Source organism: Leucoraja erinacea, chromosome 1 (genome assembly GCF_028641065.1).
Source record: "Leucoraja erinacea ecotype New England chromosome 1, Leri_hhj_1, whole genome shotgun sequence".
Classification (NCBI taxonomy): domain Eukaryota; kingdom Metazoa; phylum Chordata; class Chondrichthyes; order Rajiformes; family Rajidae; genus Leucoraja; species Leucoraja erinaceus.
The window spans coordinates 15,031,195-15,054,187 of NC_073377.1; the positions used below are offsets into that span (position 1 = coordinate 15,031,195).

At 46.3% G+C, this 22,993-nt stretch overlaps 1 protein-coding gene across 2 annotated transcripts in view; it reads right to left on the reverse strand.

The window, feature by feature from the left end:
• The window catches only part of letm1 (leucine zipper-EF-hand containing transmembrane protein 1), a 79,101-nt gene that overhangs the window by 34,265 nt on the left and 21,843 nt on the right, over positions 1-22,993 (reverse strand). For both annotated transcript variants that reach the window (XM_055654029.1, XM_055653958.1), the window contains exons 4-6: positions 6,613-6,756; positions 5,146-5,283; positions 2,315-2,518 (exon numbers count right to left, since the gene is read on the reverse strand). In XM_055654029.1, coding sequence (XP_055510004.1) covers positions 2,315-2,518; positions 5,146-5,283; positions 6,613-6,756 — 486 coding nt within the window. The remainder of the gene's footprint in view (positions 1-2,314; positions 2,519-5,145; positions 5,284-6,612; positions 6,757-22,993) is intronic.

A 22,993-nucleotide genomic window follows, 5' to 3' on the forward strand; every position in this document is an offset into this window, starting at 1 on the left:
GGGGCGACTTGCAGAGGGTCTCCAGCAGCAGTCTCCACCCGGCGCGGCCTGCGGACTTTGGAAGCCGCCGACTCCGGTAGGAGGGGGCCGACTCTGTGTCCACGCCGCTGAGGACGTCCCGCAGCCCCGACGTCGGACTTTTAACACCCCGGCGTGCGGTCCTGAACATCGGGCCGCCCGTAGCGGCAACTGCGGAGGGCTTGGGGAGGCCCTGACCACGGGGAATAGTGGAGGAAGAAGACTGACTTTGGTGCCTTCCCACACAGTGGGGAACTTTGATTCTGCTGTGTGGGGATGTTTTATGTCAAGCTCTATAGTGTGTTGTGTCCTGTTGATTTTTATTGTATGGCTGTATGGAAATTCATTTCACTGTGCCATCAGGCACACGTGACAATTAAATCCATCTTGAATCTTGAATGCAAACATGACAGCAACAATTGAGAGGCAGATAGGCACTTGCACAGGCAGGGATGAGAGACAACCACTAATATCATGTACGTACAATGGGATTAGTTTAAATTGACATCATGGCCAGCACAGACATCATAGGACTAAGATGGAAACAAAATGCTGGAGTAACTCAGCGGGACAGGCAGCATCCCTGGGGAGAAAGAATCGGTGACGTTTCGGGTTGAAACCCTTCATCAGACTGATGGACGGAGGGTCTGTTCCGCTTCTGTACTGTTCTATCCTTAATGATAAATATTAGATTTCATCTGATAGAGTATATGTAATTTCAATTTTTAAATAATAATTAAACACAAAGTTATTACTCAAGTATTACAAATCATCATTAATCTTAATGAATCAAGATTTACATTTTATTTAAATTAGTTTGGATGAGTAAAATACAGATTTGGACATTTGTGTTTAGTTTGTCATCAATATTGTAAGCATTCTTAGATCTAAACAACACACACATGAATCTCAAATTGTATAATCCACTGGATGCCATCAGCCAAACACCTTCATCAACCAAATAACATTTACTGGAACCTCATAAGGTCATAAATGATAGGAGTAGAATTAGGCCATTCCGCCATTCAATCATGGCTGATCTATCTCTCCCTCCTTACCCCCATTCTCCTGCCTTCTCCCCATAACCTCTGACACATGTATTAAATCAAACATCTACCTATCTCTGCCTTAAAAATATCCAGACTTGGCCTCTGTAGCCTTCTGCGGGAAAGAATTCTACAGATTCACCACCCTCTGACTAAATACATTTCTCCTCATCTCCTTCCTAATAGAAAGTCCTTTAATTGAGGCTGAACTCTAGTCCTCGACTCTCCCACTAGAAGAAACATCCTCTCCACATCCACTCCATCCAAGCCGTTCACTATTCTACATGTTTTAATGAGGGCCCTGTAAAACGACTTGATTGCTACACAAAGTCTTTTACTGATAGTTTATTATAAGCACAAATACATACTATGCAATAGCTGTCCGTGGTCATCACTGGAGCTAGAGAGCGAGCTGGAGGTGGGGACACTACAATTATACGAGAGACAATGGGGAGTGGTTAGTAGTGGTGAGGTCACTATGTTAAAGGAACATGCACTGATCTACAGGCCCCCCCCTCATTCTTCTAAACTCCAGCGAGTACAGGCCTAGTGCTGGCAAACGCTCATCAGAGATTAACCTACTCATTGCTGGGATCATTCTTGTGAACCTCCTCTGGACCTTCTCAAGAGCCAGCACATCCTTCCTCACGTATGGTGCCCAAAATTGCACACAATATTCCAAATGCAGCCTTACTAGCACCTTAGAGCCTCAACATTATATCCGTTTTTGTATACAAGCCCTCTAGAAATAAATGCTAGCATTGAATTTGCTTTCTTTACTACTGATTCGACTGGCAGATTAACATTTTGAGAATCCTGCACCAGTACTCCCAAGTCCCATTGCACCTCCGATTTCTAGATTTTCTCCTCTTTTAGAAAATAGTCTATGCTTTTATTCCTACTACCAAAATGCACGACTTCACACTTTGCTACATCTGCCACATTTCTGCCCACTCTCCCAACCTGTCCAAGTCCTTCTGCACAGTCCCTGCTTTCTCTACACTACCTGCCCTTCCACCTATTTTCGTATCATCCACAAACTTGGCCACAAAGCCTGCAATCCCTTTGTCCAAATCATTAATATACAAAGAATAATTTAATATCAAGAACCTATGCAGTTTTGGACTGCGTTGCTTAGTGAATCCAACATTTTACATTTTGAAATGCAACCCAACAACAATAGGTCATTTGTCTAAAAGTTTTTTTTAAACCCACATGGATTTTTCAGGACAGTTTCATAAATATATTACCTGGTCATCCGCACGAATGGCACGCAATTTCATAATGAGTTGAAATCGTAGAAAGTTATTGGTTCCTATCGACTGCAACTCTAACAATTTACAAAGTGCAACCAGCTGAGGACGGGTTAAATTGTCGAGTGTAAGGTTGTCCTCAAATAGTTTAGAAAAGCGCATGATCTCTTCATTACTGGGCCTCTCCCCAGAATCACGAATCTAAAAAAGAAACAAGAACACACTTATGAACTTCATCATATATATATTGTTTTAATTCAGCAACTAATAAGATTTAATCTTCCAATTCCAGAACAAAGCAAATAATACGTTATTTTTAAAAATAAAAAGGTACCAAAATAAATGTTTAATAACTTAGATCACCGTTTCCCAAAGATACAGTTCATTTGCTGTATTTAGTGATTATCAACATCAATACTTTCCAAATGATTATAACCTGCAGGAGGGTACACTGTGATGTTCCCAATGGATAAATACTAAAACGCCTGCATATATCTAATATCTCCAACTTGGAGATGGGAAGCAGAATAAAATTTCAATATTTGTTAACATAGCCAAACGTGTTGTGGGAAAGAGCAAGGACAATATCAATTCATCGGCAAAGGATATGGAAAGGCAAACGGAATAGGGAAAAAAATGGCAGACAGAATTTAATAGAGTGAGAACCATAAAGAGATATAGTTTATTAGGGGAAAGGGCTGACTAACGACAGAGTACGCCCCTCAGGAAACAAAGTGGTCAGATGCCAGAGCAGAGCTCTGCTCGAAAATGGTTGAAGAGAAAGGTTGAGGAACTATAAACCAGTGAGCCCAACATGTTTGGTTGTGTAAATTACTGGAGAGGATTCGGAGGGATATGATATGCATATTTGAAATGACAGGCGTTGATTAGGGGTGGTCAGCATGGCTTTGCGTATGCGAGATCATGTCTCATGAATTTGATTGAGGTTTTTTGAAGGAGTAACCAAGACTGATGAGGGCAAGGCTGTCAGAGTAAATATAGCCAACGCAAGGCCTTTTATAAGGTTCTGCACGATAGGCTGTTCTGGAAGATTAGATAACTTGGGATCTCGGGAAAGCCAGCTAAATGGAATCTGCTTTATGGTAGGAAGCAGAGAATGACGATTCCTGTTTTCCAATAGGTATCTGAGGGTCAACTCTTCCCACACAGAGGGTGATCTGTATATGGAACGAACTGCCAACGGAAGTGGTCGAGGCAGGTGCAATAATAATATTTAAGATACATTTGGACAGGTAGATAGACAAAATGCTGGAGCAACTCAGCGGGACAGGCAGCATCTTTGGAGAGCAGGAATGGGCGACGTTTCAGCATTTTGTTCCTTCCTACACATTTGGACAGGTACTGGAATAGGAAAAGTTGAGGGGGAATTGTGACAAATGGAATCTACCCAAGGTGAGGCATCGGTCAGCATGGATGAGTTGGCCTGAAGGATCTGTTTCCATTCTATACGACTTCATGTCTCTAAATGCTCGTTGATGCATTTGGTAGAAGAGGAGTCTCACAAGCGCAGTCGAGTGAGTGGGAACAAAGAAACATGGGGAGTTCTTCAGCATCGAACTTTGATGGAAAGACATTGATATATTATCAAAATACATAGGATCTTGGGTCTTTTAAACAGCGGTGTTGAGGTTAGAAACATAGAAAAATGGTGCAAGGAGTAGGCCACTCGGCCCTTTGAGCCAGCACCGCCATTCAATATGATCATGGCTGATCATTTAAAATCAGTACCCCATTCCTGCTTCCCCCCCCTATCCCTTGATTCCTTTTGCCTCAAGAGCTAAATCTAACTCTGTTTTGAAAGGTTAAAATAAAAAGCAGAAAAGTAATGCCAAAACAAAAGCAGAAAATGGTGGAAACACTCAGGTCAAGCAAAATTTGTAGAAGGAGAATTAATTAATGTTTCAGATACAGGACCCTTTCTCTAAAGTCACACTGCACCTCTCCACAGGCATAGTCTTTGCAGAGCCAAAGACCGATGTGCACACCAAGAACATGATCCACAGCACCTCTTGTCTAAGTCGGTTGTGAATTTAGTGCCACAAAACCAAATGGAACAAGAGACAGTTAGATTTAGCTCTTAGGGCTAAAGGAATTAAGGGATATGGGGGAAAAAGCAGGAATTAATCAGCCATAATTATATTGAATAGCAGTGCTGGCTCAAAGGGCCAATTGGCTAACTCCTGTACCTATTTTTCTATGTTTCTAACAACAGCAGCAATATACATCTTCCAAATTTTTAACAGCGATCTGGCAAATATTTCACTCTACAATGACGCCAAGGTTCAACCCCGTGCAACGAGGACTGCAGAAGCGGATGCTTGGGGCACAGCTAAAGCAATAATGCCTTCCATGTCCAAACAGCTTACTTGATAAGACCAATCCTCCACCCTTATTTGCCATATGACCCTATAAATCCAGCAAAATTCAATGTTTTAGGCAAAGAAGAATTGCCAAAATAAAGCAAGTCATTGATCTGAACTTAATTTATCCACAAGCACAGGGTAAAAGTAATTGAACAGGGAAAAGCTTCCTCCTATCTGTCTTTCGCTCAAAGACAGTGATTAAATTTCCAGACATTAAAACATTTCCAGTGATGTTCTTCAAACAGCAACTATTGGCAAAACACAAGGTAACAGCTAGATTCTATCAATGTGTGTAAATATCCACTCGTATGGCAAAAATGAGAATTGATTCTGGGATTGAGGCTCGCACCACTTCCACTGCCTCAGAACGAATCAATTAAAAAAATGTATGCAACATTCATTTGTACATAGGACTATGATAATCATCAAAGTTCATCACATTACCTTTTGGAAGAATGTGGAAAAGTCTTTAGTGACATCTCCTTTAGCTGCCTTATTTCTCAGGGCAATCTCTTCAATTGTATCTTGAAGAAATTTTGCCATTTCAAGTTTTACTCTTAGTTCCTTTTTCAACCTTTCTTCCTACACAAAAGGAAAATTATTGGTTTTAAATATATTAATAACAATTTTGAATAAGAATATACAGGTTTTCATTTTTTTAAATTATTTCAATACTAATACAATGGCTACTTTAAATTATTCAAATAACCCTTATAATCATTTATTTTATTATTGACATGATTTAGAAAAGATGGCACTTCAAGCAAATCCATAGCTTCTGAAAAATATCAACTTAATGAGAGTGATAAAGAAGACATATAATATGCTTGCCTTCATTGATCCGAGCATTGAGTACTAGAGTCAGGAAGTCTTGTGCAGATTTAAAAAAACTTAGGTTTGCCCCATTTTAGTATTGTTTGTAATTTTTCAGGAAGGATGTGGAGCTTTGGAATGGGTGGAGAAAAGGTTTACCAGCATGCTGCATGGATTAGAGGGTATTGACTATAAGGGGAGGCTGGACAAAGTTGGATTTTTTTCTCTGGAACGTCATAGAGATAGAAGTATATAAAATTAGAGAGGAATAGATAGGGTAGACAGTCAGAACCTTTTCCAAGGGTGCAAATGCCAAAGACTCAAGGACATAGCTTTAAGATGAAAGTTCAACAGAGATGTGTGGGGCAAGTTTTGTTTTAGAGAGTGGTAGGTGAATGGAACACGGTGCATGGGTAGTGATGAACACATGTACTATAGCGGCGCTTAAGAGGGTTTTGGATTGGCATATAAATATGTAGGGATTGGAGGATCACATGCAAGGAGAAGGAATTAGTTTACTTCAACATCATGTTCAACACATATCATGAATGGAAGGGCGTGTTCCTGTGCTCACTGCTCCACGTTCTTCATTTGCACAAGTTGATGCAATTGAAAGATTCATATATTGCTACAACTTCATGCAAAAAAATAAAAATAAGCTCTCATGGAGGCACCAAATAAGTTACGGAAATAAGCTCTCATGGAGGCATCATCTGAAACTCAATACAAGACGATCCAATCAGATACAAAGGGATGCAAATAATCTGATTTAATGGAATCAATGATGTAGGATTGCAGCTTGCAATGAGGACCAAAGCCAACATCATCAGTTTTTCCAATATTCAGTGAAAATGTTGAACATGCAGTATCAAACAGTCTGACACAATTACATAATTATGGTAGCAGGTGTACATCTAAACAAACCACTAGAATTTCATATATTTTTTAAAGTCGCAACTGACTATTTTGCTTATTTTATTTACTTAATAATTAAGCAATTAAAAATGGTCTATAAAATAGGTTCAGGAATTGCATAAAATTAAGGCATGGACCTTTTGTGGATTAAAACATCAAAACAGAATCCAAGTGCATACTCACCTTCTTAGATTTTGTCTCAAAGGTTGAAGGAAGCATATTAGGGAAAAGCTTGAGAACCACAGGAAGAAGAAATTCCATGAACGGAACAATTATGAAAACCAGGAAGGGCACCAAACGAAAAAGGTCAGCACACGTCCGCAAAAACTGGTGGAGTTAAAGAGATTGAAATGTAAAAGGAACACTGATTTTTGTTTTTATGCAAAACGTGAGAAGAATCTTTCATATTTTTGCTGATTAAAACTGATTTATTGTTTGTGGGTAAGGATAGAGGATGTGACATAGTATGTGACAGTGTTAAAAGCTTCATTTTGCATGTTATCCAATCAGATCAAATAATACCGTACATAAATACAATCAAGACAAACTCAACTCTAATAGGTTGAGCAACAGGGAAGATACAGAGTGCAGAATATAGTTCGCAGCATTCGAATGTGCGAGGATTGAGATCTTGATCTAATATTATAAAACTTGAATTGATCCAGTGTAGCTTGCAAATTATAATCAGAATAACAACCAGCATCTGCAGTTCCTTCCTATACATTTGTACAAAAACAGGCCCATCGGACCACAATTTCTCTGTCGAACATGATGCTGACCATCACTTATCAACCTGCACATAATCCATATCCATAAAGCTATTCATCTTTTAAATAGCACCAACGTAACTGTTTCAACCATCACCCCAGCAGCACATACAGAGGGCGGTGAGTGCCTGGTATGAAAAAAATATGCCCCACACATTTTCTTTACACTTTGTCTCTCACCCCAAAACAATGCCCTCTAATATTTGATTTTTCCACCCCGTAAAAAAAGATTCCGACTGTACTCCATCTATGCCTCTCAACATTTTACACACTTACTATCAGGTCTCCCAGCATCTCGGAGAAAACAGAAAGTCTGTCGAATCTTCCTGTGGTTAATACCACCTAATCCAGCCATCATTGTGGTAAACCTCCTCTGCACCCTTTTCAAAGCCTCTGCATCTCTCTTGTAAAGGGGCGACCAGAACTGCACACAATACTCCAAATGCTGCCTAACCAAAGTCCTGTAAAGCCATATTTCCTTTGTTAGAAAACTGCAGCAACGCAGATTTGAATGAATAGGTGACACGCTATTATTGTACCATTGTGTCCTAGAGTGTCTTAGCTTAGGACCCTCGAAGCTGATATGATAATGGAGTCAGAGTTGTCCTGAAAAGAAACAGGCCTCTCAGACCACTAGGTCCATGCTAATCATTTCGCCCATCTCTACTAATTTCCTTTGCTCACAAAAGATTCATGTGTCATCACACCTTGCCTCTCTAAATGTTTTTTAAATGCCTCTTAAATAAAATAATTGTATCTGACCACCACCACCACCACCTTTGGTTGTCAAGCACTCCAAAAAGTAAAATTAAAAGACATAACCCCTTGGATCCCTTTTAAAATCCTTGCCACTCGTCTTAAAGCTGTGCCCTCTAGTTTATGAAACCCCTACCACGAGAAAAAGATTTTAACTATTCTCCTTAATTTGTTTTATACAACTGTGGGAAATTGTTTCTTATCTTCAAAAGTGGGAGGAGAGAGTTTGTGAAGAGCTCTAGAGGCTAACCATAAGACACATACCCGTGTCTGATCACCCTGCGGTGGGCCTGCGTCGACTGAGGGTGTCTTGCGATAAAAGTCCGAAACACTCAGTGATGTTGAAGTACACAACTGAAGATGTGTGTGATTGGTAGCAAATCACCTAAGTGGTCATCCCCAAGAATACCAAATGTCAATTGTAGTGAAAAACCTTAGGGATTGTAACATCCAGTCCTACGAATTAATTGTAATTGTAATTATGGTGATTTGGCACATGGGGAGAGAAAGCTGTGTTTTGCTGGGAATGGAGGGGTTTGAGGTATGTGCAGGTAGACATTCGATCATCTTAGCATCACGTTCTGCATAGACATTGTAGGCTGATTGGTCATATAGTTCGTGTGTGTGTATCTGTGTGTGTGTGCGCGCGTGTGTGCCGATCTGGTTCATTCCTATCTTCTTCCAAATGCGAGACCACAGCCTTCCCATTTTCACACACCCTAGTCCCATTTTTGCCCTGGTGGCAATAAACATCTTCCTGTCACTTTCACACCCACATTTCCAAAGTTGTATATGATAAAACGCTGACCAGATGCAATGCTGACGAGCTATTTTTACAAAGTTTTGCATAACTTTCCCAATTACGACCAACTCTCCCTACATTAAATGGCCATGGAAATCCCATTCTTTTCAACTTATCCTGGTCCTAAAGATTTGCATATAAAACCTACATCTATCCATGAAATTTTAAAGTTTATTTTAGCTTATACAGGTGCACAACCTTTTATCCGAAAGCCTTGGGACCAGACACTTGTCGGATTTCAGACATTTTCGGATTTCCGAATGGAAGATTTTTAGCGTAGATTAGATAGGTAGCGCGGGCGGCTTGAAAAGTCTGGAGCGACTGCCTCCTCCCCGGAGACCGGGGAATCATTGTAAATCATTGCATAAATGTTAGTCAGTTAGTTTGGAGGGATTTTATGTGGTGGTGGTGGGGTGGGTGGGTGAAGGGGGAAACTTTAATTCTTAGTCTTCTACCTGGTCGGCGACTCCCAACATCGCGGAGCTGGGGGCTCCGTCCGGCCGCGGGCGGCGCCGGTTGCAGCTCCGACCCCGGCAACTCTACCCCTGGCTGCGCGGCTCCAAATCCAGCGACGCCCGCAGTCCCAACTCCGCGAATGTTGGGAGAAGGCGGCCTCAGCGCCCTGGAGTTTACCACACAACGACCCGGTAAGGCATTGCCCGCTTCCCGCTGGTATCCCAGCGCTGTGACGCCGCCGACTCCCAACATTTGCGGAGCTGGGGTGGGGGGGCGTCCGGCCGCGGGTGGCGCTGGATTTGGAGCGCCTCGCAGCCAGGGGTAGAGTTGCCGGGGTCGGAGCTACAACCGGTGCCGCCCGCGGCCCCAGCTGGGAGTTGGCGGCCACAGCGCTGCAGAGGTTACTGCACGGCGACCCGGTAAGGCATTGACCGCGCTCCCCGTCCCTCCGACCAGGTAGGGGACTAAGAATTAAAGTTTACCCCTTCAACCCTCCCTTCACATAAAAGCCCTCCAAACTAACTGACTAACATTTAAGCAATGATTTACAGATGTTTAAGTGTCTCCCCGGTCTCCGTGGAGGAGGCAGCCGCTACAGTAGTACAGACCTGGGTTGACCGTGGGTCGTTTCGGGTCAAGTTTGGCGCCAAACGCGAGCTTTGGTGTGCAGACGACATCCTGGAAAAAATGGCCGGTTTTCGGAGTTTTTCGGTTTCCGGAACACCGGATAAAAAGTTGTGCACCTGTACTCCCAATCCTCACCCTTCTGCCAAAAACCATGTGAAAAATCATCGACCATTATACTGACTACATAGTGGTCCAGTTACATTCTCTCTTCTACCCTCTTCAGTGTTAACTTGTTTTGAGGCTCTACCCATACTGCTAAAGAAAGTTCATGACTAGTAATGTTGCCAATATTTAAAATTAATTGTCTCAATATCTCCTGAAAGTTTTACATGCACAACCAAACAAACATTGTCAATTTTTTTCTGATATTTCAAAGCAAACCAGTTTAATATATGTTATCTTTTTCAATGCCAATTAAACTTCGCTAAATTGGATTATTTCCAGATTAGTAAACACTGGGAAAGATCTCAGGTTGTCATAAAGATCCAATATAGATAAAGTCAGATAAGCATTTTTGCTATTCTTACTAGTTTAGTCCCAGGTGCAAGTGCAGGCTTTCACCATTGACATATGATTGGCTCTTAACTGACAGTGAGGCTTAATTATTAGTGGAAGTCCAATCAGAAAAATAGTAAAATAATTTCATGTATAGTCAAATGTAGTGGCCTGGTCAAGGTCAGGAAAAGACCGGACGCCAGGCGGATTCAAAAGAAGCTTTTTTATTAACACAGTTTTCGAACACCAACCGACACTCTTATATCTACCCCTGGGGAGTCGACCGGGAAACCCCGTGGCAGACCTACGCCCCTGTCCCTCAATCGTCGAGGGGAATGATCCAAGGAGTGGCCTACCCCCCCCACAGGACCACAGGCCACAGGAAGACCCCCCCCCCCCCCCCCCCCCAAGTACCCGAAACCCGAGGTACGAAACGGACAGGACGGCGTACACGACGGCCAGACCCGGTGCACACTACGCTCGGACCCGGAACAGGCGCCTGATTAACAAGTGCGGGGTACGAAGTAACCAAAGGAGGAGGTACCCTAGACAGAGGTCGCCCTCGCTTACGGGGCAGTGCTACCAGCGCCGGCCGATCGATATCGATATGTGCTGGCTTCAACCGCGCAACTGAAACAGTCTCCCGCCGACCCCCCATGTCCAGGACGAACGTCGACGAGCCCTGTTCCAAGACCCGGAAGGGGCCTTCATACGGCCACTGTAGAGGTGTCCGATGTGCATCCCTGCGCAGAAAAACAAACTGGCAGTCCTCCAGAGCAGAGGGAATGTGCGGACGGAAGGACCCATGACGAGAAGTGGGCACCGGCGCCAGCTTGCCCACCGTCTGCCGAAGACGTTGCAGAGCTTCTGAAGGCTGCTCCACATGGCCATGTGCCGGTGGGATGAACTCCCCAGGCACCGTTAACGGAGACCCATACACCAATTCAGCGGAGGAGGAGGCCAAGTCCTCCTTGGGTGCGGTGCGTATCCCCAGCAAAACCCACGGTAGAGCGTCTACCCAATCTGGGTCAGTGAGCCGCGCCCTTAGGGCACCCTTAAGCCGTCGGTGAAACCGTTCCACTAGGCCGTTCGACTGTGGGTGGTACGCTGTCGTGTGGTGCAGACGAACACCCAGGAGGCGTGCCATGGCCGACCACAGCTCCGACGTGAACTGAGGCCCCCGGTCGGATGTTATGTCCAGTGGAACCCCGAACCGGGCGATCCAGTGCGCCAACAATGCTCGAGCACAGGTAGTAGTGGTGGAATTCTGTAGCGGAATGGCTTCAGGCCACTGCGTGAAGCGGTCCACAACGGTAAATATATACGTCATGCCCTGGGACGACGGCAGCGGCCCCACGATGTCCACGTGAATGTGGTCGAAACGTTTATGAGGAATGGGGAACTCCTGCAATGGCGCGTGCACGTGTCGTTGCACCTTGGCGGTCTGGCATCGGATGCAAGTGTGCGCCCAATGCCCAACCTCCTTCCGCAGCCCGTGCCACATAAAGCGGGAGGCTACCAGGGCCATTGTTGCCCTGATGGAGGGATGCGCAAGGCCATGGAGCACCTCAAACACCCTGCGCCGCCAGGCGATCGGGACGATGGGTCGCGGAACTCCAGAGGAGACATCGCACAACAGCGTGGTACCCCCAGGACCACAGACAACGTCCTCCAACTGCAGGCCCGAAACTGCTGTACGATAGGCAGCCATCTCCTCGTCGACCAGCTGAGCAGCTGCCAGGTCAGAATAGTTAATCCCCTCACCGACTTGGAGAACCGCGTGGACTGCAGGTCTTGATAAGGCATCGGCCACCCTGTTAAATATGCCCTCAATGAACCGGATGGAGGTGGTGTACTCGGACACATACGCCAACTGCCTCTGCTGCCGGGCAGACCACGGGTCTGATACCTTGGCGAACGCGAAGGTTAGCAGCTTGTGGTCCGTGAATGCAGTAAATGGTCTCCCCTCCAGAAAATAGCGGAAATGGCGTACGGCGAGATATAGGGCAAGGAGGTCACGGTCGAAGGCGCTGTAACGACGCTGTGGTCCACTGAGATGCCTGCTGAAGAAGGCAAGTGGCCGCCAGCAACCCTCAATGAGCTGCTCTAACACTGCCCCAACCGCAATCTCCGAAGCATCCACCGTCAAGGCGGTCGTGGCATCCTCTCGTGGGTGGACGAGCATCGTGGCCTCAGCCAGTGCCTGCTTAGCCGTCTCAAATGCCGCTGTTGCTTCCATGGACCAATCAACCTCCCTGCGATGACCAGCAATCAGGTTGAAAAGCGGACGCATGATCGCAGCCGCTGAGGGCAGGAAGCGGTGATAGAAAGTGACCATTCCCACGAATTCCTGCAGGCCCCTAACTGTGGTCGGACGGGGGAACCTGCGAGTAGCGTCTACCCTGGTCGGCAGAGGCACCACCCCTTGTTCGGTCACGCGGTGGCCGAGGAAGTTGATAGCCGTCACCCCGAAACAGCACTTGGACGCGTTTATAGTTAAACCGAAATCGCTGAGGCGCTGACACAGTTGACGGAGGTGGGTGCAGTGCTCCTGCCGCGAGCGACTGGCCACGAGTATGTCGTCCAGGTACACAAAAACAAAGTCCAATCCGCGGCACACGCAGTCCATAAGCCGCTGAAAGGCCTGCGCGGCGTTCTTCAACCCAAACGGCATCCGCACAAATTCGAAAAGACCAAATGGTGTGATAATGGCCGTCTTCGGGATATCGTCGGGGCGGACTGGGATTTGATTGTACCCTCGCACGAGGTCCACCTTGGAAAATATGGATGCCCCAGCCAGATGGGCATTGAAGTCCTGAATGTGCGGGACCGGATACCTGTCGGCGACGGTCGCATCATTCAGGCGCCGGTAATCGCCACACGGGCGCCAGCCCCCGTCCTTCTTAGGGACCATGTGGAGCAGTGAGGCCCATGGGCTATCGGAGGGACGCACGATGCCCAACGCCTCCATCTGGCGGAACTCCTCCCGAGCTAGACGGAGCTTGTCTGGGGCGAGATGACGTGCCCGGGCGTGCACAGGTGGGCCAGTAGTCAGGATATGGTGCTCCACCCCGTGCTTCGGGGTGGAGGAGTGGAAGTGGGGTTCGAGAATGCTAGGAAAATCTGCCAGGATACGCGCGAAAGTCGCATCCACGGATGACAGGGGGCCATCAGGGCGTACTACAGGATCACCTGTACGGAGGAAGACTGGCGCCAGCGTGGCTGAGTGCATCAGGCGCCGCCGCTTGACATCCACGAGCAGTGAATGGGCTCTAAGGAAGTCGGCGCCCAGCAGCGGCTGGGAAACGTCTGCAATGACGAACCTCCACGAAAACGAGTTGCGGCCAAAGTTGAGGGGAATGGTGCGAAACCCGTAGGTGCGAATAGCACTCCCGTTTGCCGCGGTGAGGAGGGGGCCTTGTTTGCCCGCCCGGATGTCAGTGATGGAGGGAGGCAGAACACTCACTTCCGCACCCGTGTCGACGAGGAAACGTCCCCCACTGCGGCGATCCCATGCGAAAACGCGATGAATCGTGCCGGCCGCCGAAGGAATCGCTGACGGCCGGCCCTTTAGTTTCCCAAGAACGAACAGGGTGGGCGACAAAGCCTGGCTGCAGCTCCCCAGCGGCGATGATAATAACACCAACCAGCTTTGCTGGCGTCTGGTTGAACTGCAAGCCGATTTGGCTGGTTTGAACGCCAGCGACCTCTGCTGGCATTGGTTTGAACTGCAGGCTGGCCATGCTGGAAGGACGTGCCTGCTGCTGAATGCGTAATGGCCGCCGGATTTTGCCGCGGGGGCCGACCGGGAGCAGTGGAGACGCGGTGGATAGCGGTCCGGACCTGCTCTGAGTCTCCAAACGACTCGGGAAGGACGTCCACTGCTTCTAGGTTGCGATGGCGAGAATTCCACAGCTCGTCGGCATGTTCACCCAGCGCCAGCATGTTGGTAAACGGGTCCCTGGCGAGCTGCATGCGAATGTCGGGAGGCAGCTGCTGCAGGTAGGCATATTTAAAGAGAAAGCACGGCTCATGGTCCCCCATTAGGGTGAGCATGTCTTCCAGGAGGGCAGACGGCTGGCGGTCGCCCAGGCCGTCCATTCTGAAAATGCTAGCTGCCCGCTGGGCATCACCCAGGCCAAACCTCCTGATTAGAAATGCTTTAAGGCCAGCATATTTGTTTGTTACCGGGGGGGGCCCTGAGGAAAGGCTTAACCCGCCTCGCGGTCAGTTGGTCAAGCGAGCCAACCACGTAATAGTACTTCGTCTCATCCTGCGTGATACCTCGCACAGCAAACTGGGCCTCTGCCTGCTGGAACCAAGTTTCGGGTTCTTCAGTCCATAGAGTTGGGAGCTTCAGCGCAACAGCGTTATTATCCATCACGACGCGTGATGAACGAAGTCGGAGTCACCAGTGTAGTGGCCTGGTCAAGGTCAGGAAAAGACCGGACGCCAGGCGGATTCAAAAGAAGCTTTTTTATTAACCCAGTTTTCGAACACCAACCGACACTCTTATATCTACCCCTGGGGAGTCGACCGGGAAACCCCGTGGCAGACCTACGCCCCTGTCCCTCAATCGTCGAGGGGAATGATCCAAGGAGTGGCCTACCCCCCAGGGACTGCCATATTTAAAATTAATTGTCTCAATATCTCCTGAAAGTTTTACATGCACAACCAAACAAACATTGTCAATTTTTTTCTGATATTTCAAAGCAAACCAGTTTAATATATGGATAAAGTGGTCTTAAACCCTGACAGCGAGGCATCCATACCAGACAATGTCGTATTAGCAGGTATAGTCAGAATACCAATTGCAAGCCACGATTAGTCAATTTCAATACAATGATAGATAACCTGAATTGTTTGGGTTTGAACTTATCACCACTACGGCTCATGGTAATCTGCCCATTTTTGTGAAGAGTGCCATTTTTACAGCTGCAGATTGAGGATGGCGCTTGTAGGTGCACGGAGGCCACCGGTGAAGACCCCTTCCTCATATTGAAAATGGCGGAGTCCTTTCCCGGATATGACCGATGGTCAATTAAACTCTCCTGATCTGGTCATAATGCTAGGAGCAATGCGGTCGGTAGGACGGAGAAAATGTTTCTGCTTGCTCTAGTGTGTTCATGGTGAGATAGTGGCTGGAGAAAAGACTGGAGAGGTTCCACGGAAGCTCCTCGAGCTTAGGTTCACCCAGCGACGATCGTCTGGTGTAAACGTACTTCGACACTCTGCAGTTTCTGTCTCTTGGACGAACGGCAACGTAGGAGCGCAAGCGGGGGGACGAAGGGAGAAAAGATTTTATGGCATGGGAATCGGATTGGAGAAAGGATCCCGCGAGAAAATTCAAAGGGACACTTGGATTGGCTCGAACATGGTTATGTGGTGGAGCAGGCTTCGCAGAGGATAGGGGAGAAGCCTGATCAGAAGAAATCAATAGGACGCCCGGTGGATTGAGAAATGCGAAGTGCCCTGATGTCAATCACCAAACCGTCGGAGGGCAATGCGCACTCCTGGAAGGCAGAGACAAAGCTCCTTCTCTGGCGACTTGCGAAACAGTGCGTGTTACAGAACCTGGTGTGACTATTTTGGGCGAACTGGAGAGTACCCTGGACTCACCCAGGGGTTTCAAAGCGTCCAGCAACAAACCGTAGGACTCTTCGTATCATCGGAGATCGCTGCGTGACCCCTGGCGATGGCTGTCGAGTTCAAAGGGGGAAGCTGCGTGGCAAACAACAAAAACCGCCCAGAACCCTCTTTAAGTATGGTAGGAAGTCGCCTTTTGAGTGGCAATGAGATCAGAGAACACTTTGACAGGCGAAGAATACGCCCCCAGGAAATACAAGCAAGTGGGACGATGGGAGAAACTGGTACTAAGTCAATATGGGTCGAGTGGAGAAAGTTGGAGATGCTGATGAAAGAACCAGAACCCAAGAGATTGCCCGCACGAGCTTTTTTGTTTTCTAGCACCCTTGGTTTCAGCACCCGGAGGATATTGCTGGAATAGGGGGCGTGGGCAGACCGTTTCACCAGTCCCTAGGCCAGATCGTCGAAACAAGCTCCTTAATCGGAGTTTCGGCCCTTGGCGGTTTGTAGGAGAACCAGGGACTGCCTTAGTAGGAGTTAATTGGAACGACTTCTGAAAGGCATGTGGGGTGGACCATAAAGAAAAACCACTACTTTCTGATAATTCACTCGCTTGGAAGTGCATGGACATTGGAGATGGACAAAGCTGAATATGGCGTTTATGTGTATGCTGCAGCATCCGCGAGAGACCGGGTACCATGAGACTCGGGACGATCGGGCCGTTTCTGGCTTTGTCACTTATCGTGAGGGTTTTCGTACAGGGAAGCGAGAGGGGAGAAATGCAATCAGAAAAGAATGGTTGAGTGGAAGAATGGTGGGGTGGAGCAAGTCAGAGATACACCCCCCCCCCCCATTTGAGAGCAACAGAGCTTGCACAACACAAAAAGGGCATCCTAGTTAGTCCCAGTGCAAGTGAGGGGACACCTTGGAGAATATGATTGGTCACCCCAGACCCCCGGCTTCCATTTGTAAAAATGGGAGAAAGTCAATGAAGGAGTGTTCTAGAAGAATACCCTGTAGGAGTGGAAGGGGTTGGATACGAGATCTCGAATCGGAGCCCAAACGCACAAAGGGCAATTTATTCGGCATTGTAAGTTGAACAGCAATATGGCACGTTTCACTTCTACCAGCAAGGTTGGAGTTTCTGGTTCTTGGCTTTGGTGGGCTGGGAAGACAAATTGCAATGTGTGGGAGATGAGGAGCAACCTAGCACATTTAGATGGAGAAGTGGACCTGGGAGTCAAAGTCCGCGTGAGAACCTTCTGGGGAAATCGGAGACACGTAGATGGAGAAATGGTTTCGAGAAACAGGAAAACGTCGCCCGCCGAACTCCGAGCACCCTTGTTCCCACACCCTTTCGAGAGGAGTTGAACGGTACTGACCATATTTAACCACTATCTGTAATTAAAAAGCTAATTGCTATTGTATTGCTTGCTGGGATACTTGACCAGATTTTGTGGCTTTGCATTGGGGTTTTCTAGGCAAGCTTTCTAGTGGAAAAGTGCAATCAGATAAGAGGGGCGTTTAGGGTAGCTCAGTGATAAGGGGAGAGACACGAGCTGGCACAGAAAAACAACTCCAAGTTAGGACTGGACTGTTGTATTTTGGGACTGTGTCTTTGGAATGCTTGGTTTTGAGCAAAAGGTAAAAACATATTAGGAGTTGAAGAAGGCCTTTAAGGAGTTGAAGAAGGGTTTCGACCCGAAACGTTGCCTATTTCCTTCGCTCCATAGATGCTGCCTCACCCGCTAAGTTTCTCCAGTATTTTTGTCTACCTTCCATATTAGGACTTGGCTGGTGCTTCTTGGGACATTACCCAATGCACCTGATATTCTGCGTACGTGACTATTTTTGTATAAACAACCCCAGGATCATTTGTTAATTTGAGTGGTATTTGGGAGAACCAGAAGTATCTTCTGACTAACATCTCCAGCCACTCCAGTCTGACGTAAAAAGTAAAGCTTGTATGGTTTACCTTAAATCATTGTATTTTGTCTGTTTTTTAAGATGCAAACATTATCACTGGAATGGTCCGCCCAGGCTACCGGGGAGCCGAGGTACTGGCCTGCAAAGTCAGCCTCGGAAGTCAGCTATGGGAATGGACCTGTCGGTTCCGGCCCGGCCGGAGTTCCAGTCCCAGCCATAGGGAGCAAATTCGACTTACTGATTGGAAGTCGAGATCGGCCATCTCATAGAAACATAGAAATTAGGTGCAGGAGTAGGCCATTCGGCCCTTCGAGCCTGCACCGCCATTTAATATGATCATGGCTGATCATCCAACTCAGTATCCCGTACCTGCCTTTTCTCCATACCCTCTGATCCCCTTGGCCACAAGGGCCACATCTAACTCCCTCTTAAATATAGCCCATGAACTGGCCTCAACTACCCTCTGTGGCAGAGAGTTCCAGAGATTCACCACTCTCTGTGTGAAAAAAGTTCTCCTCATCTCGGTTTTAAAGGATTTCCCCCTTATCCTTAAGCTGTGACCCCTTGTCCTGGACTTCCCCAACATCGGAAACAATCTTCCTGCATCTAGCCTGTCCAACCCCTTAAGAATTTTGTAAGTTTCTATAAGATCCCCTCTCAATCTCCTAAACTCTAGAGAGTATAAACCAAGTCTATCCAGTCTTTCTTCATAAGACAGTCCTGACATCCCAGGAATCAGTCTGGTGAACCTTCTCTGCACTCCCTCTATGGCAATAATGTCCTTCCTCAGATTTGGAGACCAAAACTGCACGCAATACTCCAGGTGTGGTCTCACCAAGACCCTATACAACTGCAGTAGAACCTCCCTGCTCCTATACTCAAATCCTCTTGCTATGAAAGCCAACATGCCATTCGCTTTCTTTACTGCCTGCTGCACCTACATGCCTACCTTCAATGACTGGTGTACCATGACACCCAGGTCTCGCTGCATCTCCCCCTTTCCCAATCGGCCACCGTTTAGATAATAATCTGCTTTCCCGTTTTTGCCACCAAAATGGATAACCTCACATTTATCCACATTAAACTGCATCTGCCAAACATTTGCCCACTCACCCAGCCTATCCAAGTCACCTTGCAGTCTCCTAGCATCCTCCTCACACCTAACACTGCCCCCCAGCTTAGTGTCATCCGCAAACTTGGAGATATTGCCTTCAATTCCCTCATCCAGATCATTATATATTGTAAATAGCTGGGGTCCCAGTACTGAGCCTTGCGGTACCCCACTAGTCACTGCCTGCCATTGTGAAAAGGACCCGTTTACTCCTACTCTTTGCTTCCTGTTTGCCAGCCAGTTCTCTATCCACATCAATACTGAACCCCCAATGCCATGTGCTTTAAGTTTGTATACTAATCTCTTATGTGGGACCTTGTCGAAAGCCTTCTGGAAGTCCAGATACACCACATCCACTGGTTCTCCCCTATCCATGCTACTAGTTACATCCTCGAAAAATTCTATAAGATTCGTCAGACATGATTTACCTTTCGTAAATCCATGCTGACTTTGTCCAATGATTTCACCACTTTCTAAATGTGCTGCTATCCCATCTTTAATAACTGACTCTAGCAGTTTCCCCACTACCGATGTTAGGCTAACTGGTCTGTAATTCCCCGTTTTCTCTCTCCCTCCCTTCTTAAAAAGTGGGGTTACGTTTGCTACCCGCCAATCCTCTGGAACTACTCCAGAATCTAAGGAGTTTTGAAAGATTATTACTAATGCATCCACTATTTCTGGAGCTACTTCCTTAAGTACTCTGGGATGCAGCCTATCTGGCCCTGGGGATTTATCGGCTTTTAATCCATTCAATTTACCCAACACCACTTCCCGACTAACCTGGATTTCACTCAATTCCTCCACCTCCTTTGACCCGCGGGCCCCTGCTATTTCCGGCAGATCATTTATGTCTTCCTTAGTGAAGACGGAACCAAAGTAGTTATTCAATTGGTCCGCCATATCCTGGTTCCCCATGATCAACTCACCTGTTTCTGACTGCAAGGGACCTACATTTGTTTTAACTAATCTCTTTCTTTTCACATATCTATAAAAACTTTTGCAGTCAGATTTTATGTTCACTGCCAGTTTTCTTTCATAATCCATTTTTCCTTTTCTAATTACGCCCTTCGTCCTCCTCTGCTGGTCTCTGAATTTCTCCCAGTCCTCCGGTATGCTGCTTTTTCTGGCTAGTTTGTACGCATCATCCTTTGCTTTGATACTATCCCTGATTTCCCTTGTTATCCATGGATGCACTACCTTCCCTGATTTATTCTTTTGCCAAACTGGGATGAACAATTTTTGTAGTTCATCCATGCAGTCTTTAAATGCCTTCCATTGCATATCCACCGTCAACCCTTTTAGAATTAATTGCCAGTCAATCTTGGCCAATTCACGTCTCATACCCTCAAAGTTACCTTTCTTTAAGTTCAAAACCATTGTTTCTGAATTAACAATGTCACTCTCCATCCTAATGAAGAACTCAACCATATTATGGTCACTCTTGCCCAAGGGGCCACGCACAACAAGACTACTAACTAACCCTTCCTCATTACTCAATACCCAGTCTAAAATAGCCAGCTCTCTCGTTGGTTCCTCTACATGTTGGTTTAGATAACTATCCCGTATACATTCCAAGAAATCCTCTTCCTCAGCACCCCTGCCAGTTTGATTCACCCAATCTATATGTAGATTGAAGTCACCCATTATAACTGCTTTGCCTTTGTCGCAAGCATTTCTAATTTCCTGTTTGATGCCATCCCCAACTTCACTACTACTGTTAGGTGGCCTGTACACAACACCCACCAGCGTTTTCTGCCCCTTATTGTTTCGCAGCTCTACCCATACCGATTCCACATCCTCCAAACTAATGTCCTTCCTTTCCATTGCGTTAATCTCCTCTCTAACCAGCAACACTACCCCACCTCCTTTTCCTTTCTCTCTATCCCTCCTGAATATTGAATATCCCGGGATGTTCAGCTCCCAGCCTTGGTCACCCTGGAGCCATGTCTCCGTGATCCCAACTATATCATAATCATTAATGGCTATCTGCACGTTCAACTCATCCACCTTATTACGAATACTCCTTGCATTGAGACACAAAGCCTTCAGGCTTGTTTTTACAACGCTCTTACCCCTTATACAATTATGTTGAAAAGTGGCCCTTTTTGATTTTTGCCCTGGTTTTGTCTGTCTCACCTGGTAGTATACTAGTATTGCATTTTGGGAGGACGAAGGCAAGTTGAAAGTTTAAAATGAATGGCGCGACTATTAACAGCATTAATGTACAGAGAAATCATGGGGTTCAAGTCCATAGCTCCCTCAAAGTGGCAACACAAATAGAAAGAGTGGTAAAGGTCGCATGTCGTATGCTCACCTTTATTGGTTGTGGCATTGAACAAAAATCAGGAAGTCATGATGCAGCTCTGGGACTTTGGTAAGGCCACATTTGGAGTATTATGTGCAATGCTGGACATCCCATTAGAGGAAGGATGTGGAGACTTGAGAAGTGGTTCACCAGGATGCTGCCTAGATTAGAGGGGAACATGGAGAAGTTGGACAAACTTGGATTATTATCTCTGGAGCATCGGAGTGACGATTGAAGTTTGTTTTTTTTAATTACGAGAGGCTTAGGTAGGGAAGTCAGTCTAAGGCTTAGACCGTCTTCCCGACCTAAGCCTCCTGTAATTAAAAAAAAAAACTTCAATCAAGTCACTCCTCAGGGTGGAAATGTCAATGACTACAGTGCATTATTTTAAGATAAAAGGGGCAAGGTGCAAAGTTCAAAAGTGACGTGTTGGGCAAGATTTTAACATACATAGACATGATAGTGTGATACATGCTGCCATGAGTAGCGGGGGAGGCAGATATGGTGTTTAAGAGGCTTTTAGAGAGGCACAGAAATGCAGTGAATGGAAGCGTATCGATCATGTGCAGGCAGATGAAGTTAATTTAGCGTGGCATCATGTCTGCACAGATTTGTGCGCCAAAGGGCCTTTTCCTGTGCTATGATTTTCTACGTTATCTAAAGCAATCCCGACAATCTGGATGGGAGCGTTATATCCAAAACTATTTTCAACGGCAATGATATTTACTGAACTGTGGTTTCACTAAGTGAATTGCATAGAAAGAAGGAAGTCGGGGTGCCTTGGTGCATGATTTGCCAAAGGCAGCAAGTAATTAGGAAAGCTAATAAAATGTTATTATTACTATGGGAACAGAGTGCAAAAATAGTTATTTAGGAAATTGGCAAGACTAAATCTGGAGCACTGTTTAACATAAATAAAGGAAGGATTGTAATGCTTTGAAAACAGTTCAGAGAAGCTTAACAAAACCAATTACTGGAATAGGCCAATGGCACTAATGTCCATGGTGAAGTACTTTGAGTGGTTGGTTATGTCATTAACTAACTACAGCTCGGCGTTCGACATCACCATCCCCTCCAAACTCCTCATCAAACATAGGGAACTGGGTCATCGCTTCTGCCTATTCAACTGGATCCTCTACTTCCTCATTGGCATATCACAATCTGTATGAATTGGCAAGAACACTTGCTCCTTGTGGCTCCAAGAAGGCACAGCAATGCCTCCACTTCCTTCGACGGATGAGGAGAGCTGACCTCCCCCCTTCTGCCCTCACGGGGTGCCATTTAGAGCATTCTTACCAGCAGTCTCTCAGTCTGGTATGGCAGTTGCTCTGCTGCTGACCAGAAGGCCCTACAGAGAGTGGTGAGGACAGCGGAGAAGATCACCAGATCACCCCAACCAGCAATCCAGGACCTATACCCATCTCGCTGTCGCAAGAGAGCAAGCAATATCATCAAAGACACCACCCACCCAGCACACAAACTGTTCACCCTCCTACCTTCCGGTAAGCGCTACCGCAGCATGCGGAGCAAAAACAACAGATTCAAAAACAGCTTTTCCCTCAGGCCATCAGACTACTCAACACACTTAAGAAAATTCCATGAACAGTACCCAAACAAAGACAAACAAACTGTGAAAATAACTTTGGCTCAATGTCTCCAGTATGAAATTTGCACTTTTTCTATATTGCAGCTTTCATTGTTGCACCCTTTTTAAAATATCTCAAAGTTTTTGC